This window comes from Pan paniscus, chromosome 20 (assembly GCF_029289425.2).
Source record: "Pan paniscus chromosome 20, NHGRI_mPanPan1-v2.0_pri, whole genome shotgun sequence".
Lineage (NCBI taxonomy): Eukaryota > Metazoa > Chordata > Mammalia > Primates > Hominidae > Pan > Pan paniscus.
The window spans coordinates 12,094,192-12,116,094 of NC_073269.2; the positions used below are offsets into that span (position 1 = coordinate 12,094,192).

At 49.3% G+C, this 21,903-nt stretch overlaps 1 protein-coding gene across 6 annotated transcripts in view; it reads left to right on the forward strand.

Annotated features, from left to right (window-relative positions):
* ARHGEF18 (Rho/Rac guanine nucleotide exchange factor 18) overlaps positions 1–21,903 on the forward strand; it is an 86,599-nt gene that overhangs the window by 36,824 nt on the left and 27,872 nt on the right. For 2 of the 6 annotated variants that reach the window (XM_034946297.3, XM_034946298.3), the window contains exons 2-6: positions 8,929–9,067; positions 10,238–10,350; positions 10,497–10,637; positions 12,759–13,009; positions 15,591–15,716. In XM_034946297.3, the coding sequence (XP_034802188.1) occupies positions 9,000–9,067; positions 10,238–10,350; positions 10,497–10,637; positions 12,759–13,009; positions 15,591–15,716 (699 nt within the window). In that variant the 5' untranslated portion in view covers positions 8,929–8,999. Of the gene's footprint in view, positions 1–8,672; positions 9,068–10,237; positions 10,351–10,496; positions 10,638–12,758; positions 13,010–15,590; positions 15,717–21,903 lie in introns of those variants that run through there. The other 4 variants (XM_034946296.3, XM_063599810.1, XM_034946294.3 and 1 more) reach the window with 2 other exon arrangements.

The following is a 21,903-nucleotide window of genomic DNA, read 5'->3' on the forward strand; positions in this document are numbered from 1 at the left end:
GGAGGTTGAGGCAGGGGAATCGCTTGGGAGGCGGAGGTTGCAGTGAGTCAAGATCGTGCCACTGCACTCCAGCCTGGACGACAGAGTGAGACTCCATCTCAAAAAAAAAAAAAAAGGCTGGGCTCAGTGGCTCACGCCTTTAATCCCAGCACTTTGGGAGTCCAAGGCGGGTGGATCACCTGAGGTCGGGAGTTTGAGACCAGCCTGACCAACATGGCGAAACCCCGTCTCTACTAAAAATACAAAATTAGCGGGCGTGGCGGCGCATGCCTGTAATCCCAGCTACTCGGGAGGCTGAGGCAGAAGAATCGCTTGAACCCAGGAGGCGGAGGTTGCGGTGAGCCGAGATCGCGCCATTGTGCTCCAGCCTGGGCAACAAGAGCGAAACTCCAGCTCAAAAAAAAGAAATACTAAGTCCTCAGGACACAGCCTGGAATGCAAGAAGCACTCAATAAATAGTACCTGTTGCTACGAATTACCACATTTTTTTAATGGTATTTTGGGGGTTTGATGTGTAGTTTGGGGTAGGAGGCTTTTTGTTTTGTTTTTTGTTTTTGGATAGTACCAGGTTTGGGAAGAATATTCTGAGTCATACTTACCTTCTAAGCTGCAAGATGTCTTTTTTAATTTTTCTTTGTCCCCTGAGGTGTTCGATGAAGGGGTTTTTTTCTTCCTCCTACCTTTTTATTCTTTTTAATACTGTCTTGCTTGTGTAACATCAAAATGAGGCAAGAAAGAGAAATCAATGAAGTCATCTTCTCATCGATTTAGTCTATTCCCAGGTGGCCGAAAAGGCAGGAACTGTGAACTGAAAACTTCATCTGGCATCAGATTTTCTTTAATTGTCTCTCGAACACTCACCAGTAAGCCAGTGCTTGCTAGAACTCTCTAGAGCCAGGTTGCACTCTCAGCCTAAAAGAAAAGTCTTGGCTGAAACAAAGAACAGAAGGATGGGTGGGGACAGAAAACCTCCCTAAATGTGAGAAAAGGAGTCATTATTTCTGAGACCAGGCCTTGAAACCGAGGTGCTTGTCTGGTTCACTTGTTTCTTTCTTTTTGTTTTTGTTTTTTTCAGAGACAGGGTCTCACTACGTCGCCCAGGCTGGAATACAGTGGTGCCATCATAGCTCACTGCAGTCTCGACCTGCTGGGCTCAAGGGATCCTCCTGCCTCAGCCTCCCAAAGTACTCAGATTACAGACTTGAGCCACCACTCCCAGCCCCGTTTGTTTCTTGAATAGTCCTTTGCAGAAAACTGGAGACTTACGGACTAGGGCCCAGCTGCCTTCAAAAGATGTTTGGGGTCCCTTTACAAGTGAGAGGCTATATAGGAATCTGCAATTTAAGATAGGCAATTCTTGCTTACAAATTGGCATTTCTGGAAGTCAGTGTGCCTCTAGATTATTTATAAAAGACAGTTTGAAACCAATTAAGACAGTCACTTAATATGTCATATCAGGTCCGGGTACACTGGCCCATGCCTATAATCCCAGCACTTTGGGAAGCCGAAGCGGGAGGATCACTTGAGGCTAGGTATTCAAGACCAGCCTGGGCAACATAATGAGACCCCCGTTGCTACAGAAAAATTTTAAATTAGCTGGGCATGGTATCACACACCTGTAATCCTATCTACTCAGGAGGCTGAGGCTGGAGGATCCCTTGAGCCCAGGAATTGGAGGCTTCAGTGAGCTGTGATCATGCCACTGCACTCTAGCCTAGATGATGGAGCGAGACTGTCTCTCTTTAAAAAAAAAAAAGAAGGCAGGCCGGGTGCGGTGGCTGACACCTGTAATCCCAGCACTTTGGGAGGCCAAGGCGGGTGGATCACCTGAGGTCAGGAGTTTGAGACCAGCCTGGCCAACATAGTGAAACCCCGTCTCTACCAAAAATACAAAAATTAGCTGGGTGTGGTTGGACACACCTGTAGTCCCAGCTACTCAGGAGGCTGAGGCAGGAGAATCACTTGAACCCAGGAGGCGGGGTTGCAGTGAGCCAAGATTGCACCACTGCAGGGAGGCGGAGGTTGCAGTGAGCCGAGATCATGCCACTGCATTCCAGCCTGGGTGACAGAGCAAGACTCCGTCTCCCAAAAAAAAAAAAAAGTGTATCAGGTTTTCTTGAACATCACTTTGAACAGGCTAGTAACTACTCAGCCATTTTCATGTAATTTTTGGTGAGTCCTGTTCCTGTAAGACCTAATAAGGAGTGTGCTTGGCTGTCAGAGGACAAAGCCTGTGGCTTACAGGATTTATGAGAGACTGAGTCACAAAGGAAGCACAGCGGCACTGGAAAAAGTCTGGGGTCTTAGGCTGGGTGCGGTGGCTCAGGCCTGTAATCCCAACACTTTGGAAGGCCGAGGCAGGCGAATCACTTGAGGCCAGGAGTTTGAGACCAGCTTGGCCAACGTGGAGAAACCCTATCTCTACTAAAAATACAAAAATAGCCAGGCATGGTGGCAGGCACCTGTAATTCCAGCTACTTGGGGGGCTGAGGCAGGAGAATCACTTGAACCTGGGAGGCGGAGGTTGCAGTGAACTGACATCACGCCACTGCACTCCAACCTGGGCAACAAGAGTGAGATCTGTCTCATTAAAAAAAAAAAAAGAAAAAAAAAAGTATGGAGTCTTTTGTCCCAGTAAAGTAATGCAGGTGGGATCCTGACACCTGTTACGAAAGCTTTGTCATCTAACTTGCTCAGAGATTGCTCTTGTTTTAGTGTTTTTTTAAAAAAACAAAAAATTTATAGAGACAGGGTCTATGTTGCCCAGGCTGGTCTCGAACACCTAGCCTCAAGCGATCCTCCCACCTCAGCCTCCCGAAGTGCTGGGATTACAGGCATGAGCCACTGTGCCTGGCCAGGGACTACTCTTGAATTCATGAAACCAAGACAAAACCAACTTTTAAAAATCACCCTGAGGATAGGCCACTGTCTGTGTTTGTTGCTGAGAATAGGGTATATTTTTTCCCCCTCAGGTCAGAACTGTTTTGATTTTCACCGTTCACCTCTTTCCATCCATCCTCCAGGTCCCCTTGCAGAAAGAGCTCTGCGGCATACAGTGGCCACAGCGGGCCAGGTGCTCGCTAATCGATTGCACCTCTCAGCAGTGGGCAGGAGGCGCTAATTAGACTCTGAGTAGCTTTTGCAGCTGCACAGAAAGTGCTGGACAGCACAAGCTGAACCCCAAGCACCATGGCCGTCTGCTGTAGGAAAAACCATAGCAGGAGATAAATATGTATCCCTGTCTCTCTCGGAGCCAAGAGCAGAGCGACTAATTCCCACCATATGTTGAACTGCAAATCAGATGTCTTGCTCTCCTCCCACAGAAAGAAGCCTGTCCATCACAGGTGTGAGTTTGTTGGTTGAGCAGGTTTATTGAGACGTAATTCACAGACCATACAATGCACCCATTTAAGAGTACAACCCAGGGGCTTTTAGTATATTCAGAGTCACCGCAATGGATCTTAGAACCCCAAAAAGAAACACCATAGGCCAGGCGCAGTGGCTCACGCCTGTAATCCCAGCACTTTGGGAGGCCAAGGCGGGCGGATCACCTGCGGTCAAGAGTTTGAGACCAGCTTAGCCAATGTGGCAAAACCCCGTCTCTACTAAAAATACAAAAATTAGCTGGGCGTGGTGTCAGGCACCTGTAATCCCAGCTACTCGGGAGGCTGAGGCAGGAGAATGACTTGAACCTGGGAGGTGGAGGTTGCAGTGAGCCGAGATCACCCTCACTGTTTTCCAGCCTGAGTGACAGAGCGAGACTCCATCTCAAAAAAAAAAAGGCGTCAGAAGATCTGAGGCTCTCCCATCCCTGGCAAGCAGACTTCTGGCCTCTGGGCAGCTGGTGTTTTAGGGTACCCAGGATTTGTCTTAACCCAGTATGGTGAGACTCACAGACCCAGAAATGACCGTCAGGAAGGAAGAAGTTTATATTCACAGTCCTCTGGAAGCAGGAGGCAGGGCACACCACACAGGGGCCACACGGGGAAGCACCAGGGTCAGTTGAGGGACAGAGGGGAAAATATGGACAGGAGTCTTCATTGTGGTTTCCCGGGGAACAAATGGGCCAGGCAGGGTGAGCAGGTTCAGGACGGGGCCCCGAGGTGATGAGGGCAGCGGGACCGTGGCCAGGAGTGTGAGAGCCCCATAAAGGAGGCAACTGGGGGTCTGAGCTCTGCACTGGGTGCAGACCCTTTACTGTCTCCAGAAACTGGCCTGGGAGGGGCTGTGCATCCATGGTCAGCAAAGCCCCAAGATGTCAGAGCATCACAAATACGGAATAAAAGGACATAATCAATACAGCGGGTCTGTGGCAGGGCCACTGACTCATGTCTTGACCCATCAGCTATTTCAGTGGCCGCATGTGTTCCAGGAAGACTCAATTTATGACTGTCCATCTCTTATTCTATTTCATTTCATTCTTTTTCAGAGTCTTGCTCTGTCACCCAGGCTGGAGTGCAGTGGGGCAGTCATAGCTCACCACAGCCCTGAACCCCAGGGCTCAAGCAATTTTCCCACCTCAGCCTCCCAGGTAGCTGGGACTACTGGCACACACCAACATGCCTGCCTAATTTTTTGTTGTTGTTTTTTAAGAGACGAGATCTCACTGTGTTGCCCAGGCTGGTCTCTAACCTGCTGTCCCTGGTCATGACCCCAACATGTGAAAACTTCAGTGTCTTCTAAATCATCAAAGGAGGGTTTACATATATTCCCATAGATTTAGCATTACCAATAGTTTATTAAAATTCTTTGGAATCAGCATTTCTTTTTTTTTTTTTTTTTTTTTTTTGCCATCAACTTGATTTTGGGAATTGGCATTGCTTACATGCTGTTTTTTTTTTTGTTTGGTTTTTTGGTTTTAGTTTTTTTCAAGACAGGATCTCACTCTGCTGCCCAGGCTGGAGTGCAGTGGCATGATCCCGGCTTACCACAACCTCTGCCTCCCAGGCTCCAGCAATTCTCCTGCCTCAGGCTTCTGAGTAGCTGTGATTACAGGTGTGCACCACCACTGCCAAGCTAATTTTTGTATTTTTAGTAGAGACAGGTTTTCCCCATGTTGGCCAGGCTGGTCTTGAACTCCTGACCTCAAATGATCCACCCCGCTCGGCCTCCCAAAGTGCTGGGATTACAGGTGTGAGCCACAACACCCAGCCAGATGCTATTTTTAGTGACTTTTTCTTCTATGGACTATTGTATTAGAGCAGAATTAATCTGATTTCAGTCAAGACCTCAGTCCACAAGCAACCATCTGTCAGCCCTGCCAGGATGCTGCTGGGCAAAGGATACATCTCGGGATTTGCGCCATATTTGTACGTTTAGGTCATAATCGCCTGGGTGGAGTTGAGTGTTGTACAGAAATGGCAAGAAATGCCTGTCCTGGACCGTGTCGCCTTTGGTTTAGGATTCCTGTTTTTTTACATAGGTGTTGCTTTGTGAGTGACATCTTCAATTGCTTTGTCTCCTATAACAATAGTAATTGTTAGTCATGTATTATGATGTCAGAATGTTTCTGGCCACTGAACAAATGTCATCTTTGCTGTGCTGGGCTGTGGAAAGAATGAACAGCTACTGAGTATATGTGCAGTGTGCTGTTACACAGCTTAGTGGCTGATGTCTTAATTGGCAAGAATTCTTGACTCCTCTGCCAGAAAATCTCTAACACACACCCACCTGCTCGTTAACAATCACCTTCAATTTACAGCTAAATTAAAAGTTGCTCAGAGGCCGGCTACGGTGGCTCAAGCCTGTAATCCCAGCACTTTGGGAGGCCGAGGCGGGTGGATCACCTGAAGTTGGGAGTTCGAGACCAGCCTGACCAACATGGAGAAACTCCGTCTCTACTAAAAATACAAAATTAGCCGGGCATGGTGGCACATGCCTGTAATCCCAGCTACTCAGGAGGCTGAGGCAGGAGAATCGCTTGAACCTGGGAGGCAGAGGTTGCGGTGAGCTGAGATCACGCCATTGCACTCCAGCCTGGGCAACGAAAGTGGAAATCCGTCTCAAAAAAAAAAAAAAAAAAAAAAAGTTGCTCAGAGAATGCTGAATCCTCTCCCAGGAGAGCTGCTGCGAGTACGTTTTCCCTAGGGTAAGCTCTGCCCACCCCATGGTTTATAACTCCGTGTTCCCAAGAAAGAGACTTCTAGCTGCTCTCTTCCTGTAACATAGACAAGCCAATGGTGTGTCGGGACCTAGGAGCCAGGAGGCCACAGGACAGATCAGATTTCTTTTTTTTTTCTTTTTTTTTGTGAGATGGAGTCTCACTTTGTTGTTCAGGCTGGAGTGCGGTGGCATGATGTCAGCTCACGGCAACCTCTGCCTCCCGGGTTCAAGCGATTCTCCTGCCTCAGCCTCCCGAGTAGCTGGGATTACAGGTGCCCGCCACCATGCCCAGCTAATTTTGTATTTTTAGTAGAGATGGGGTTTCATCATGTTGGCCAGGCTGGTCTCAAAATCCTGACCTCAGGTGATCCAACTGCGTCGGCCTTCCAAAGTGCTGGGATTACAGGCATGAGCCACTGCACCTGATCTGACAAATCAGATTTCTATTTCTCTTCTCTAAGCTCCTCTCCTCTCCTCTCCCCTCCCCTCCCCTCCCTTCCCTTCCCTTCCCCTCTCCTCTTCTCTCCTCTCTTCTCTCTTCTCTTCTCCCCTCCCCTCCCCTCCCTTCCCCTCTCCTCCCTTCTCCTCCCCTCTTCTTTTCGAGAAGGTCCCGCTCTGTCACCCAGGCTGGAGTGCAGTGGCACAATCATAGCTCACTGCAGCCTTGAACTCCTGGGCTCAAGCAGTCCTACTGCCTCAGCCTCCCGAGTAGCTGAGACTACAGGCGTGCGCCACTTGTGCTCAGCTATTTTTTTATTTTGTGTAGAGACGGGGTCTTGCTATGTTTCCCAGGCTGGTTTTGAACTCCTGGCCTCAAGCGATCCTTCCACCTCTACCTCCCAAAGTGCTAGGATTACAGGCGTGAGCCACCATGTCTGGCCCAGATTTCTTTTTTTTTTTTATTTTTGAGACAGAGTTTCACTCTTGTTGCCCAGGCTGGAGTGCAATGGCGTGGTCTCGGCTCACCGCAACCTCCACCTCCCGGGTTCAAGCGATTCTCCTGCCTCAGCCTCCCTAGTAGCTGGTTTTACAGGCATGTGCCACCATGCCCGGCTAATTTTGTATTTTTAGTAGAGATGGGGTTTCTCCATGTTGGCTAGGCTGGTCTTGAACTCCCCATCTCAGGTGACCCACCCACCTTGGCCTCCCAAAGTGCTGGGATTACAGGCATGAGCCACCGTGTCCGGCCGCCAGATTTCTTTTTAATGCTGCTCTTTGTCCTTACCTGGGCAAAGCTTTAAGATACAATTTTATAAAATGTAAGAGTAAACTAGCCAAGTAGCCCATCTCAACTATGCTTGTCAAATAGGAGGGAAAAACTGAACCTAATGAATGATAGTTGAGCTTTATTTATTATTTGTTTATTTTTTAGGCGGAGTCTCACTCTGTCGCCCAGGCTGGAGTGCAGTGGCGCAATCTCCGCTCACTGCAACCTCCGACTCCCGGGTTCAAGCGATTCCGTGCCTCAGCCTCCCGAGTAGCTGAGATTACAGGCATCCACCACCACGCCCTTCTAATTTTTGTATTTTGTATTTTTTATATTTTTTAAGTAGAGACGGGGGTTTCCTGGCCAGGCTGGTCTTGAACTCCTGACCTTGTGATCAACCCACCTCGGCCTCCCAAAGTGCTGAGATTACAGGCGTGAGCCACCGCACCCGGCCATAGTTGAGCTTTATTAAGTGTTGCATCTTGGGAGGCCCAAAGCAGGAGGACCGCTTGAAGTCAGGAGTTCAAGACCAGCCTGAGCAACATAGTGAGACCCCCCCCACCCAACCTCTACAAGAAAATATTTTTAAATTACACAGCACACCTGTAGTCCCAGCTACTCAGGAGACTGAGGCAGAAGGATTGCTTGAACCTAGGAGTTTAAGGCTGCAGTGAGCTATGGTCGGCCACTGCACTCCAGCCTGAGCTAGAGTGAGACTGTCTCTAAAAATAATAATAATTAACTTAAAAAGTTGCATCTTTCCATGAGTAGGTGAGCTTGTCAGTGGGCACATGTATCCTATGATCTGAACCCTTAAATTAATGAACAGATGGGTGTAGACAGCGGTTTGCAGCCCCTGTTGATGTTGGGTTGGTTTATAATCACCGTATGGAACAGAATCGGAGCCTCGCGTCCACTTCGATGGTAGAGTTCTGTTCGAGTGCTGATGACCAGGGGCGGCTAAACACCATGCCCTGCCATCTCTGGGTCTTAGAGTCACCCTAACATCTGATCTAGATTAATTATCATCATGTGCGAGGTTTTGGCATGAAGCACGCCAGGCTCACCGTTTCATGATCTTAGACTATTTACAGCAAACTCAAACAGCTCACTTGCTTTTTACACCCTGCAAAGACCAAGGGAGAGCCTGGAGGGGTGGTTGTTTTTTTTCTGTTTTATTCTATCAAAGCAGCAAATACTGCAATTTCCACAGTAAATGGTCACAGTGGGGACCAATATCCTGCCCTCCAGACCCGCTGCTTCAGCCAATACAGCAAGGGAAGACGCAGCTCTGTTTTCTAGAAGGATCCCACCGAGGCATAAAAACTGCGCAGCCCAGCCTGGCGCCGCGCCGGGTCCCGGAGCCCCGGGCGCGAACATGGGGAATGCGCACTCCAAAAGCGGGGACAGGCACAGCGCGCTCCCCGGCCGCCCCGAGCTGTCTTTTTACGGCTCTTTCCCCAGGAAATGGAGCGAGAACGTCTTCTTGGATAACGAGCTGCTGACCTCCAAGATCCTGTCTGTGCTGCGGCCGCAGTCGGAGCGGGGCTTCCGCGCCGGGGACCTCCGCTACCCGACCCACTTTCTCAGCACCAACTCTGTCCTTGCCTCTGTCACAGCCTCGCTCAAGGAGCACCCCCGGGGCACCCTCCTGTCCGATGGCAGCCCGGCCCTGTCCAGGAATGTCGGTATGACGGTCTCTCAGAAAGGGGGTCCCCAGCCAACACCGAGCCCGGCTGGCCCTGGGACGCAACTCGGGTAAGCCAGGGTCCCCTCTGTGCCCTCGGGTGGGTGGTGGCATTCCCCGGGGAGCTGTTGACAGCCTCTTCGGAGGGAGACCCCGACTTAGATCTGTGTGAATCCACACGGCAGCCCCCGTGCTAAGCAGAGAAATTCCCATTAACGCTTGCTTCCAGGATCCACGCCTTTTTTGCAAAAACGATGTGTCCCGGGGTGTATTCGGCCCCTGGTGGAGCCAGTTTGCTTAGTGCCCTCGAGGGATCCTTGGACTCGCTCCTTAGGCCGGGCTCCTGACTTACTCAAGGCGATGCTCAAAGTCCTGCTGGGTGTGTGGAGGCGGCGTCCCATTATCTGTGCCTTACCTCGTTTTATAGGACTTCAAAGTGGTTCCCTTGATAATGCCTGCAGCGGTGTCCGGGTAGAAAGTGATGCTAGAAGCTGATATGTTTGTGGTGACTATTCCATGAGTTCGTGGGAAAGGGAGTAAATTATCATTTTCCTCTGAGTAAGGACTGCCCTCCCACCTTGACCATGAAACCATTTCCACTTAACTCCTGGTAGACAGGATCCCAGGGGCCCCAAGTGGGCTCCAGTGGTCTGTCAAGGAAGCTGCAATCCACACCCCGTTAGAACGTAACTAAACATTAAAGGAAGTTACCATGGAAGAAATCCTGATGTGACATTGACAGATAATCTTCCCCACCCCCTGCCCCCCACTACTTTTTTTTTTTTTTCTTTAGACAGAGTCTCTATCGCCCAGGCTGGAGTTCAGTGGCACAATCTCAGCTCACTGCAACCTCCACCTCCCAGATTCAAGTGATTCCCCTGCCTCAGCCTCCCAAGTAGCTGGGATTACAGGCACCTGCCACCACACCCGGCTAATTTTTGTATTTTTAGCAGAGACGGGATTTTGCCATGTTGGGCGAGCTGGTCTCGAACTCCTGACCTCAGGTGATCCTCCTGGCTTTGGCCTCCCAAAATCTGAGATTACAGATGTGAGACACTGCACCTGGCAAATCTCCCAATTTTTAAAAATGATCTGTAGACAAAGTTGAGGCTTCTGTGAAAATGTGGAGAGTTCTCAGAGAGTATCAAATCGGATGGAGTCACCGATGTGCCTTTGTTGCATGAGGTCGTGTGTGTTTAATTCACTTTTCTAAAACAGTTGTTTTTATTGTTTGCACTCAGACCAATCACAGGAGAGATGGATGAAGCCGATTCTGCATTTTTAAAATTTAAGCAGACAGCTGATGACTCTCTGTCCCTTACATCTCCAAACACCGAGTCCATTTTTGTAGAAGGTATGGTCATCTCCGCTCTCTCGCGGCTGCCACACAGTTCCTGTCTCTCCTGGGAAGAGCTGGGGCTCGTGTCAGCATGTCTACGGGAGGGAATTGGGGTGGCGTGGCTCTGGGCCCCCAGCAGCCACACCTCGCTCTTCCCTCAGATCCCTACACCGCCTCGCTGAGGAGTGAGATTGAGTCAGACGGCCACGAGTTTGAAGCTGAGTCCTGGAGCCTCGCCGTGGATGCAGCCTACGCCAAGAAGCAAAAGAGGGAGGTGGTGAAAAGACAAGATGTCCTTTATGGTGAGGAGTCCACAGCCCTGTGCCATCACACCGGCCCTCCACTCTCTTCTCTGCTCCCTCCCTTCCTCCCTCCCTTCCTTCCTTCCTTATCTTTTTCTTTCTTTCTTTCTCTCTTTCCTTCTCTCTTCTGTTCTCTTTCTTTCTTTCTTTCTTTTTTTTCTTTTTTGAGACACAGTCTCTCTCTATTGCCCAGGCTGGAGTACAGTGGGACAATCAGAGCTCACTGCAGCCTCGACCTGGGCTCAAGCAATCCTCCCACCTCAGCCTCCCTAGTAGCTGGGACCACAGGCATGGGCCACTATACCTGGCGAATTTTTTTATTTTCTGTAGAGTTGGGGGTCTCACCATGTTGCCCAGGCTGGTCTCAATCTCCTGAGCTCAAGTGACCCGCCCGCCTGGGCCTCCCAAAGTATTGGGATTATAGGCGTGAGCCACGGTGCCTGGCCTCTCTGTCTTTCTCTGTCTTTCTCTCTCCTCCCTTGGTGCAGCCCTGCCTCCTATGCCAGGAAAGAGACTGTCGGAGAGGATTTTGTTATAATACGTCCCTGTGGACATGTCTGGCTGAATGCCCAGGTCTGGCTTCTTCTTCCCTTGTTGGTGGCTGTCTTAGCCTATATAGGCAGCTCTCATAGAACACCATACACAAGGTGGCTTAGAAGCCACAGAAGTTTATTGCTTACAGTTCTAGAGGCTGGGACGTCTAAGATCAAGGCGGCGGCAGACTTAGTGTCCATGGAGGCCCCATTTCCTGGCTTCCTGCTGGTGGCATCTGGCTGTGTCCTCACAAGGTCTTCATGGTCTTTCTCAGGTCCTGTTTTTTCTTTTTTTGAGACAGGGTCTTACTCTGTCACCCAGGCTGGATGCAGTGATGCAGTCTCAGCTCCCTGCAACCTCCACCTCCCAGGTTCAAGCAATTGTCCTGCCTCAGCCTCCCGAGTAGCTGAGATGACAGTGCCTGCCACCATGCCCAGCTAATTTTTTTTTTTTTTTTTTTTTTTGAGATGGAGTCTCGCTCTGTCGCCCAGGCTGGAGTGCAGTGGTTCCATCTCGGCTCACCTCCACCTCCCGGGTTCAAGCAATTCTCCTGCCTCAGCCTTCCAAATAGCTGGGATTACAGGCGCCCACTGCCACGCCCAGCTAATTTTTGTATTTTTAGTAGAGGCGGTGTTTCACCATGTTGGTCAGGCTAGTCTCGGACTCCTGACCTCATGATCCGCCCACCTTGGCCTCCCAAAATGCTAGGATTACAGGCGTCAGCCACCATGCCCGGCCATGCCCGGCTCATTTTTTTATTTTTTGGTAGAGACAGGGTTTCGCTGTGTTGGCTAGGCTAGTCTCGAACTCCTGACCTCACGTGATCTGCTCACCTCAGCCTCCTAGAGTGCTGGGATTACAGACGTGAGCCACCACCCTTGGCCCTCAGGTCCTTTTCCTAAGGGCACTAGTCCCACCATGAGGTCTCTCCCCTTAGGACCTGATCACCTTCCAAGGGCTGTACCTCCTGATACTATCACCTTTGGGGTTCGAATTTCGACATACGAATTTTGGGGGACGCAAACATCTTGTTCATTGCAGTCTAGGTCTGGTCAGGGACACACACAGATGTGATGGATGAGTTTTAACAGCCACAGGAGTGTTCCTCAGAACACTCTTCTTCCTAAAACAGACTTGATAGCCAGGCGTGGTGGTGTGCACCTGTAATCCCAGCTACTCGGGAGGCTGAGGCAGGAGAATCGCTTGAACCCGGGAGGCGGAGGTTGCAGTGAGCTGAGATTTTGCCACTGCACTGCAGCCTGGGCAACAGAGCAAGACTCCATCTCAAAGAAAAAAAAAAAAAACACGGACTTAAAATGTCGTCCGTTGGGTTGACACTGGGCGCAAAACCCTCCCGTGATGGGGAGGCCCAGGGTTCTCTCCTTCCCCTGCTCCTTCAGGCTGGGACCCCCCGCAGCATTCTAAACCCTGGACACCCTGGAAGTAAGAAAGATCCCAAAGGCACAAGGTCTTAGGCAGAGAACTCTCAGAAGCCAGTTCAGCACGTGAAGGGCAGGCAGCACCCACGACTGCCCAGCGGGGCCGTGGAGCCAGCATGGCTAAGTCCTGCCGTCTGTGTCCCTGCAGAGCTGATGCAGACGGAGGTGCACCACGTGCGGACGCTCAAGATCATGCTGAAGGTGTACTCCAGGGCCCTGCAGGAGGAGCTGCAGTTCAGCAGCAAGGCCATTGGCCGCCTCTTCCCATGTGCTGACGACCTGCTGGAGACGCACAGCCACTTCCTCGCTCGGCTCAAGGAGCGCCGCCAGGAGTCCCTGGAGGAGGGCAGTGACCGGAATTATGTCATCCAGAAAATCGGCGACCTCCTGGTTCAGCAGGTGGGTGCAGCCGTGTTCATCTCAACAGTCTTCAAAGCCTCTGCCTTGTCTCTGTTCCTTTCTTCTTTTTTTCTGAGATAGAGTCTTGCTGTGTCGCCCAGGCTGGAGTGCAGTGGTGCAGTCACAGCTCAATGCAGCCTCAACCTCTCAGGCTCAGGTGATCCTCCCACCTCAGCCTCCCAAGTAGCTGGGACTACAGCTATGCGCCACCATACCCGGCTAAATTTTATTTTGAGATGAGGTCTCACTCTATGGCCCAGGCTGGTCTTGAACTCCTGAGCTCAAGTGATCCTCCTGCCTCAGCCTTCCACGTAGCTGGGACTCCAGGGAACACCATGCCTGGGTAACTTTTTATTTTTTGAGGAGATGGGGTCTTGCTTTGTTGCCCAGGCTAGTCTCAAATTCCTGGCTTAAGCAATCCCCCTGCCTCGGCATCCCAAAGTGCAGGGATCACAGGCATGAGCCATTGTGCCAGCCTTTTCCTTTCAGTAATAAAACGAGAGTGGCCCCTGAGGACACACAGTTCTGGGCCCCTTACAGCGATGCCTGCAGTTCATATTCTAGAAACACAGAGACCTAAATTAGCCAGTGTCCCTGGCTGAACACTGTTCAATGTTACATTCTTCTGTGCTCTTGTTTGGTTGGTTGGTTTTTGTTTTTTGGTTCAAGTCACTTATGCTTTCAACCGTTCACAGCTTACCTGTTGACTGAGTGCAGTGGCCCACACCTGTAATCCCAGCACTTTGGGAGGCCAAGCAGGTGAATTGCTTGAGTCCAGGAGTTCCAGACCAGCCTGGGCAACATAGCAAGACCCCGTATCTACAAAACATGAAAATAAATTAGCCAGCTGTGGTGGTGCATAGCTGTAGTCCCAGCTACTCCGGAGGCTGAGGTGGGAGGATCACTTGAGCTTGGGAGGTCAAGGCTGCAATGAGCTATGATCATGCCACTGCCCTCCAGCCTGGGCAGCAGAGCAAGACCCCATCTCGGGGGTGGGGGAAAGCATACCTGTGAACCAGCACCAACCGTGGTAGTGGTGTTAACCCCAAATGATCACCCTAGGCCAAGATTTACCCAGGGGAGCTGTGCCCCTCATGTGACCTCAAACTATTTGCTCGAAGCATCCTGGGCCAACTAATTAGAAGAACACTCCTTTTGCTTTTTATGTTTCTTTTTTTGAGACAAAGTCTCACTCTGTTGCCCAGGCTGGAGTGCAGTGGTGCAATGTAGGCTCACTGAAACCTGCACCTCCCAGGTTCAAGCAATTCTCATGCCTCAGCCTCCCGAGTAGCTGGGATTACAGGCGCCCGCCACCACACCCGGCTAATTTTTTTTGTATTTTTAGTAGAGACAGGGTTTCACCATGTTGGCCAGGCTGGTCTTGAACTCTTGACCTCAGGTGATCCGCCTGCCTCAGTCTCCCAAACTGCTGGGATTACGTATGTGAGCCACTGCGCCTGGCCTGCTTTTTGTTTCTAACGTCCTTTGGCTGAAATTTACTTTTTTTCTCGGCTCTCAGGAAGTTTTACAGCATCTGTGATGCAGCAAAGCCCCGAAGCAGAAGGTTTTTTTATTTCACCTTTATGACACCTTGCGATTAGACACCCCAAACTGAAGCATTTCTCTGTTTGAGGACATATTAGAAAATGGAACTGCAGCCAGGCACTGTGGCTCACACCTGTGACCCCAACACTTTGGGAGGCTGAGTGGGGGTGGATCACTTGAGGTTATGAGTTCAAGGGCAGCCTGACCAACATGGTCAGGTTAGCCAGGTGTGGTGGCGGCACCTGTAATCCCAGCTACTCAGGAGGCTGTGGCAGGAGAATCACTCAGACCCGGAAGGCAGAGGTTGCAGTGAGCCAAGATCACACCACTGCCCTCCAGCCTGAGCCACAGAGCAAGATGCTGTCTCTAAAAAAAATAAAAGAAAATGGAATTGCAAATAAATCTAATATTTATTTTAGCAGAGTCAGACAAATTAGATGAAAATATACTTTGGCTGGCCAGGCGCGGTGGCTCATGCCTATAATCCCAGCACTTTGGGAAGATGAGGTGGGTGGATCAAGAGGTCAAGAGTTCGAGACCAGCCTGACCAACATGGTGAAACCTGGTCTCTACTAAAAATACAAAAATTAGCAGGGCATGGTGGCATGCACCTGTAATCTCAGCTACTCAGGAGGCTGAGGCAGGAGAATCGCTTGACCCCGGGAGGTGGAGGTTGCAGTGAGCCAAGATCACGCCACTGCACTCCAGCCTGGGCAACAGAGTGAGACTCTGTCTAAAAAAAATTAGCCAGGCGTGGTGGCGGCACCTGTAATCCCAGCTACTTGGGAGACTACAGCAGGAGCATCGCTTGATCCCGGGAGACAGAGGTTGCAGTGAGCCAAGATCGCACCATTGCACTTTAGCCTGAGCCACAGAGCAAGATGCTGTCTCAAAAAAAAAAAAAAGAAGAAGAAAGAAAGAAAATGGAATTGCAAATAAATCTAATATTTATTTTAGCAGACTCAGACGAATTAGATGAAAATACACTTTGGCAGTTTTCGTGTTTAATTAACATTTCCATCCTTTTGTTTATCAGTTTTCAGGTGAAAATGGGGAGAGAATGAAAGAAAAGTACGGTGTGTTTTGTAGTGGCCACAATGAAGCTGTTAGTCATTACAAGTTGCTGCTTCAGCAAAACAAGAAATTTCAAAACTTGATCAAGGTAAAAACAATTTTTTTTTTTAATCAAAAACTTATATTCTGGCCGGGCGCAGTGGCTCACGCCTGTAATCCCAGCACTTTGGGAGTCTGAGGCGGGCAGATCACGAGGTCAGGAGATCGAGACCGTCCTGGCCAACATGGTGAAACCCCGTCTCTATTAAAATACAAAAAATTAGCCGGGCATGGTGGCACGCACCTGTAATCCCAGCTACTTGGGAGGCTGAGGCAGAGGAATTGCTTGAACCCAGGAAGCAAAGGTTGCAGTGAGCCGAGATCATGCCACTGCCACTGCACTCCAGCCTGGCAACAGAGCAAGACTCTGTCTCTTAAAAAACAAAAACAAAATAACAAAAAACAAAAAAAAACTTATATTCTTCACTGTGGGGTTTTTCCACAGAATTGTAGAGTCTCGAGACTTGGGAATTAAAAGGCATCTGTTATGTAGCAGTGATTTTCAAGGTTTGGTTTGGGTTTTAACTACAACCCCATTCAGAACACGTCAGTGAAATCTTACATAGAATCCTGAGATGTAAAATAAAGCGGGCCAGATGCAATGCCTCACGCTGTAACTCCAGCACTTCGAGAGGCCAAGGCAGGAGGATCACTTGAGGCCAGGAGTTCGAGACCAGCCTGGGCAACATAGCAAGATCCTGTCTCTATGAAAAATTTAAAAATTAGCCAGGCATGGTGGTGCACACCTGTAATCCCAGCTACTCCAGCCGCTAAGGAGGGAAAATCAGTTGAGCTCAGGAGTTTAAGAGCAGCCTGGGCAACATAGCAAGATCCCATCTCTATTATATAAGATACATATATATACACACACACATATTAACAAAATCAATCAAAGAAAGCATATCTAGACTTTGTTCCTTACCAGGCCACGGTGGCCCCTGAGAGACCCCTGCAGCTCAGCATGGGACCTGCTGACCACCACTTTGTGTCATCACTGTTTGGATGACACAAAGGGTCGTTTGAAGGGGCTGCCCTGCCCCAGGAACTGGGCCTCCAGAGCCGGCCTGTCTTGCCTTGGGGATGCCGTCTGTCTCAAGGAGGGTTACTCCAGATGGGCACGGTGGCTCACACCTGTAATCCCTGTAACTTTGGGAGGCCAAGGCGGGCAGATCACCTGAGGTCAGGAGTTCAGTACCAGCCTGCCCAACATGGCGAAACCCCGTCTTTACTAAAAATACAAAAAATTGGCCAGGCGTAGGCCGGGCACAGTGGCTCATGCCTGTAACCCCAGCATTTTGGGAGGTCAAGGCGGGTGGATCACGAGGTCAGGAGATCGAGACCATCCTGGCTAACATGGTGAAACCCGGTCTCTACTAAAAGTACAAAAAATTAGCCGGGCGTGGTGGTGGGCGCCTGTAGTCCCAGCTACTCGGGAGGCTGAGGCAGAAGAATGGTGTGAACCCGGGAGGCGGAGTGTGCAGTGAGCTGAGATCGCACCACTGCACTCCAGCCTGGGCAACAAGAGCGAAACTCCGTCTCAAAAAAATACAAAAAAAAAAAAAAGGAGGGTTACTCCAAACTTTTGTCCCCTTGCTGGTCCATGTTCGCCCCCGGAGCATGTAGAATGATCTTCCTGCCTCCTTTGTGTGAGCGTGGGTAGGTGCTCGAAGCCCAGCCGGAGTCAGCCAAGTCAAGGGAGACCCCACCTCCCACGTCCTAGAAACCACACTTGGATGATGGCTAGTTGGTTCTATCAACATTCACCTCTTTAGAGGCCCTAACACTGCTGATTCCACAAGAGCTGCATCACCTGTGGCCTGGCCAGGATTTGGTTCTGCAGTGGCACTCTACACCCAGTGGTCCAAAGTTAGGAGTGACATGCGTTTAAACTTCATTGCATTATAGGTAGGTAGGAAAGGGAGAGGATCGTTTTGGAGCCGCAGTTCCTCAAAGCCAGGAGGGGGATTCCAATGAAACCTCCGTCCACGGACTCTTGCAGATCCCACAGCGGCTCCGGGCCTCTTCAGTGGCTCTCTGCAAGTGCTGGCATCCCTCAAATGCATAAAAGAGCAGCGGGAGCAAACAAGCAGAAAATATGCTATGCTCCCGAGAGAGTGTCAGGTGACCCCTTTTGGTTCTTAGCCAGAGGTGAGCATCAGAAAGCACCCAGGCTGGGCGTGGTGGCTCACGCTTGGAATCCCAGCACTTTTGGGGAGGCCAAGGCAGGCGGATCACTTGAGCCCAGGAGTTTGAGACCAGTCTGGGGAATATGGCAAAACCTCATCTCTACTAAAACTACAAAAATTAGCCAGGTGTGGTGGCGCACACCTGTAATCCCAGCTACTCGGAGGCTGAGACAGGAGAATCGCTTAAACTTGGGAGGCGGAGGTTGCAGTGAGCTGAGATCACACCCAGGGACCCATTCAAAAGGCACAGGCCCACTCTAGTTCTGGAGGGTTCCAGCAGTCATGGGTTAGGGGGTGTGTGTTCATGTGTACATTGTGTGTGTGGACAGCTTGACAGATGATTTCCATAATAACCCCCTGGCTGGTTCTCATTTCTTTTATTTTTTTAGAGTCAGGGTCTTGCTCTGTGGCCCAGGCTGGAGTGCAATGGAAGAATCATGGCTCACTGCAGCCTCAAACTCCTGGGCTCAAGCAAAACCTCCTGTCTCTGCTTCCTGAATAGCTGGGACTACAGGAGTGTGCTACCATGCCCAGCTAATATTTTAATTTTTTGTAGAGATGGGGTCTTGCTGTGTTGCCCAGGCTGGTCTCAAACTCCTGGTCTCAAGCATTTCTCCCACCTTGGCCTCCCAAAGTGCTGAGATTACAGGCATGAACCACCACATCTGTCCTTTGGTGGCCTTTGTATATACAGCAGGTGATCCCTGCTTTCAGGTATCTGGTGTCTGTCTCCTCCAAAGTGGCAAAGGAAAGGTCCTGGTGAGCTGAGAAAGGAAGGAGCCCCCAGCCTTGGCAGCCGATTGTTGACAAATTGGGCAGAAACCGAGATGTTAATGCAGGATCTTGCTGTCCATTTCTGAGATGTTAATGCGGGATCTTGCTGTCCGTTTCCGAGATGTTAATACGCGATCTTGCTGTCCATTTCCGAGCTGTTAATGCGGGATCTCGCTTTCTGTTTCTGAGATGTTAATACAGGCTCTTGCTGTCCATTTCCGAGATGTTAATACGGGATCTTGCTTTCCGTTTCCATTTCCAAGATGTTAATACAGGATCTTGCTGTCCATTTCCAAGATGTTAATGCGGGATCTTGCTGTCCGTTTCTGAGATGTTAATACGGGATCTTGCTGTCCGTTTCCAAGATGTTAATGCGGGATCTTGCTTTCCGTTTCCATTTCGGAGATGTTAATACGGGATCCTGCTGTCCATTTCCGAGATGTTAATACAGGATCTTGCTTTCTGTTTCCATTTCCGAGGTGTGAATGTGGATCTTGCTTTCTGTTTCGGAGACATTAATATGGGATCTTGCTTTCCGTTTCCATTTCCAAGATGTTAATACGGGATCTTGCTGTCCATTTCCGAGATGTGAATGCAGGATCTTGCTGTCCGTTTCTGAGATGTTAATACGGGATCTTGCTGTCCGTTTCCGAGATGTTAATGTGGGATCTTGCTTTCCGTTTCCGAGATGTTAATGTGGATCTTGCTTTCTGTTTCCGAGATGTTAATACGGGATCTTGCTGTCCATTTCCGAGACTTTAATACACGATCTTGCTTTCCGTTTCCGAGATATTAATGTGGGATCTTGCTTTCCGTTTCCGAGATGTTAATGCGGGATCTTGCTGTCCATTTCCGATATGTTAATACAGGATCTTGCTGTCCATTTCCGAGATGTTAATGCGGGATCTTGCTGTCCATTTCCGAGATGTTAATGTGGATCTTGCTTTCCGTTTCCAAGATGTTAATGCGGGATCTTGCTTTCCGTTTTCGAGATGTTAATGTGGATCTTGCTTTCCGTTTCCAAGATGTTAATAAGGGATCTTGCTGTCCGTTTCCGAGATGTTAATGTGGGATTTTGCTGTCCATTTCCGAGATGTTAATGTGGATCTTGCATTCTGTTTCTGAGATGTCAATGCGGGATCTTGCTTTCCGTTTCCGAGATGTTAATGTGGATCTTGCTTTCCGTTTCAGAGATGTTAATGTGGATCTTGCTTTCCGTTTCCAAGATGTTAATAAGGGATCTTGCTGTCCGTTTCCGAGATGTTAATGTGGGATTTTGCTGTCCATTTCCGAGATGTTAATGTGGATCTTGCATTCTGTTTCTGAGATGTCAATGCGGGATCTTGCTTTCCGTTTCCGAGATGTTAATGTGGATCTTGCTTTCCGTTTCAGAGATGTTAATATGGGATCTTGCTGTCTGTTTCTGAGATGTTAATGTGGGATTTTGCTGTCCATTTCCGAGATGTTAATGTGGATCTTCCATTCCGTTTCCGAGATGTTAATGCGGGATCTTGCTTTCCGTTTCCGAGATGTTAATGTGGATCTTGCTTTCCGTTTCCGAGATGTTAATACGGGATCTTGCTGTCCATTTCCGAGATGTTAATATGGGGTCTTGCTTTCCGTTTCCGAGATGTTAATGTGGGATCTTGCTGTCCATTTCCGAGATGTTAATGTGGGATTTTGCTGTCCATTTCCGAGATGTTAATGTGGATCTTGCATTCCGTTTCCGAGATGTTAATGCGGGATCTTGCTTTCCGTTTCCGAGATGTTAATGTGGATCTTGCTTTCCGTTTTCGAGATGTTAATACGGGATCTTGCTGTCCATTTCCGAGATGTTAATACGGGATCTTGCTTTCCGTTTCCGAGATGTTAATGCGGGATCTTGCTTTCCGTTTCCGAGATGTTAATGCGGGATCTTGCTTTCCGTTTCCGAGATGTTAATGCGGGATCTTGCTGTCTGTTTCCGAGATGTTAATGCGGGATCTTGCTGTCCATTTCCGAGATGTTAGTGTGGATCTTGCTCTCCGTTTCCGAAATGTTAATACGGGATCTTGCTTTCCGTTTCCGCGAGGTTAATGTGGGATCTTGCTGTCCACTTCCGATATATTAATACGGGATCTTGCTTTCCATTTCCGCAATGTTAATGTGGGATCTTGCTGTCCATTTCCGAGATGTTAATGTGGATCTTCCTGTCCATTTCCACGATGTTAATGTGGGATCTTGCTGTCCGTTTCCAAGATGTTAATGTGGATCTTGCTCTCCGTTTCCGAGACGTTAATACGGGATATTGCTCTCCGTTTCCGCGATGTTAATGTGGGATCTTGCTGTCCATTTCCGATATGTTAATACGGGATCTTGCTTTCCGTTTCCAAGATGTGAATCCGGGATCTTGCTTTCCGTTTCCGAGATGTTCCCGCGAGATCTTGCTGTCCGTTTCTGAGATGTTAATGTGGGATCTTGCTGTCCATTTCCAAGATGTTAATTGTGGATCTTGCTTTCCGTTTCCGAGATGTTAATGCGGGATCTTGCTTTCTGTTTCCGAGATGTTAATGTGGATCTTGCTTTCTGTTTCCGAGATGTTAATACGGGATCTTGCTGTCCGTTTCCAAGATGTTAATGTGGGATCTTGCTGTCCGTTTCCAAGATGTTAATGTGGATCTTGCTTTCCATTTCCGAGATGTTAATGCGGGATCTTGCTTTCCGTTTCCGAGATGTTAATGTGGATCTTGCTTTCCGTTTCCGAGATGTTAATGTGGATCTTGCATTCTGTTTCCGAGATGTTAATGCGGGATCTTGCTTTCCGTTTCCGAGATGTTAATGTGGATCTTGCTTTCCGTTTCCGAGATGTTAATACGGGGTCTTGCTGTCCATTTCCGAGATGTTAATATGGGATCTTGCTTTCCGTTTCCGAGATGTTAATGCGTGATCTTGCTTTCCTTTTCCGAGATGTTAATGCGGGATCTTGCTGTCCATTTCCGAGATATTAATGTGGGATTTTGCTGTCCGTTTCCGAGATGTTAATGTGGATCTTGCATTCCGTTTCCGAGATGTTAATGCGGGATCTTGCTTTCCGTTTCCGAGATGTGAATGTGGATCTTGCTTTCCGTTTCCGAGATGTTAATACGGGATCTTGCTGTCCGTTTCCGAGATGTTAACGCGGGATCTTCCTTTCCGTTTCCAAGATGTTAATGTGGGATCTTGCTTTCCGTTTCCGAGATGTTAACGCGGGATCTTGCTTTCCGTTTCCGAGATGTTAATGCGGGATCTTGCTTTCCG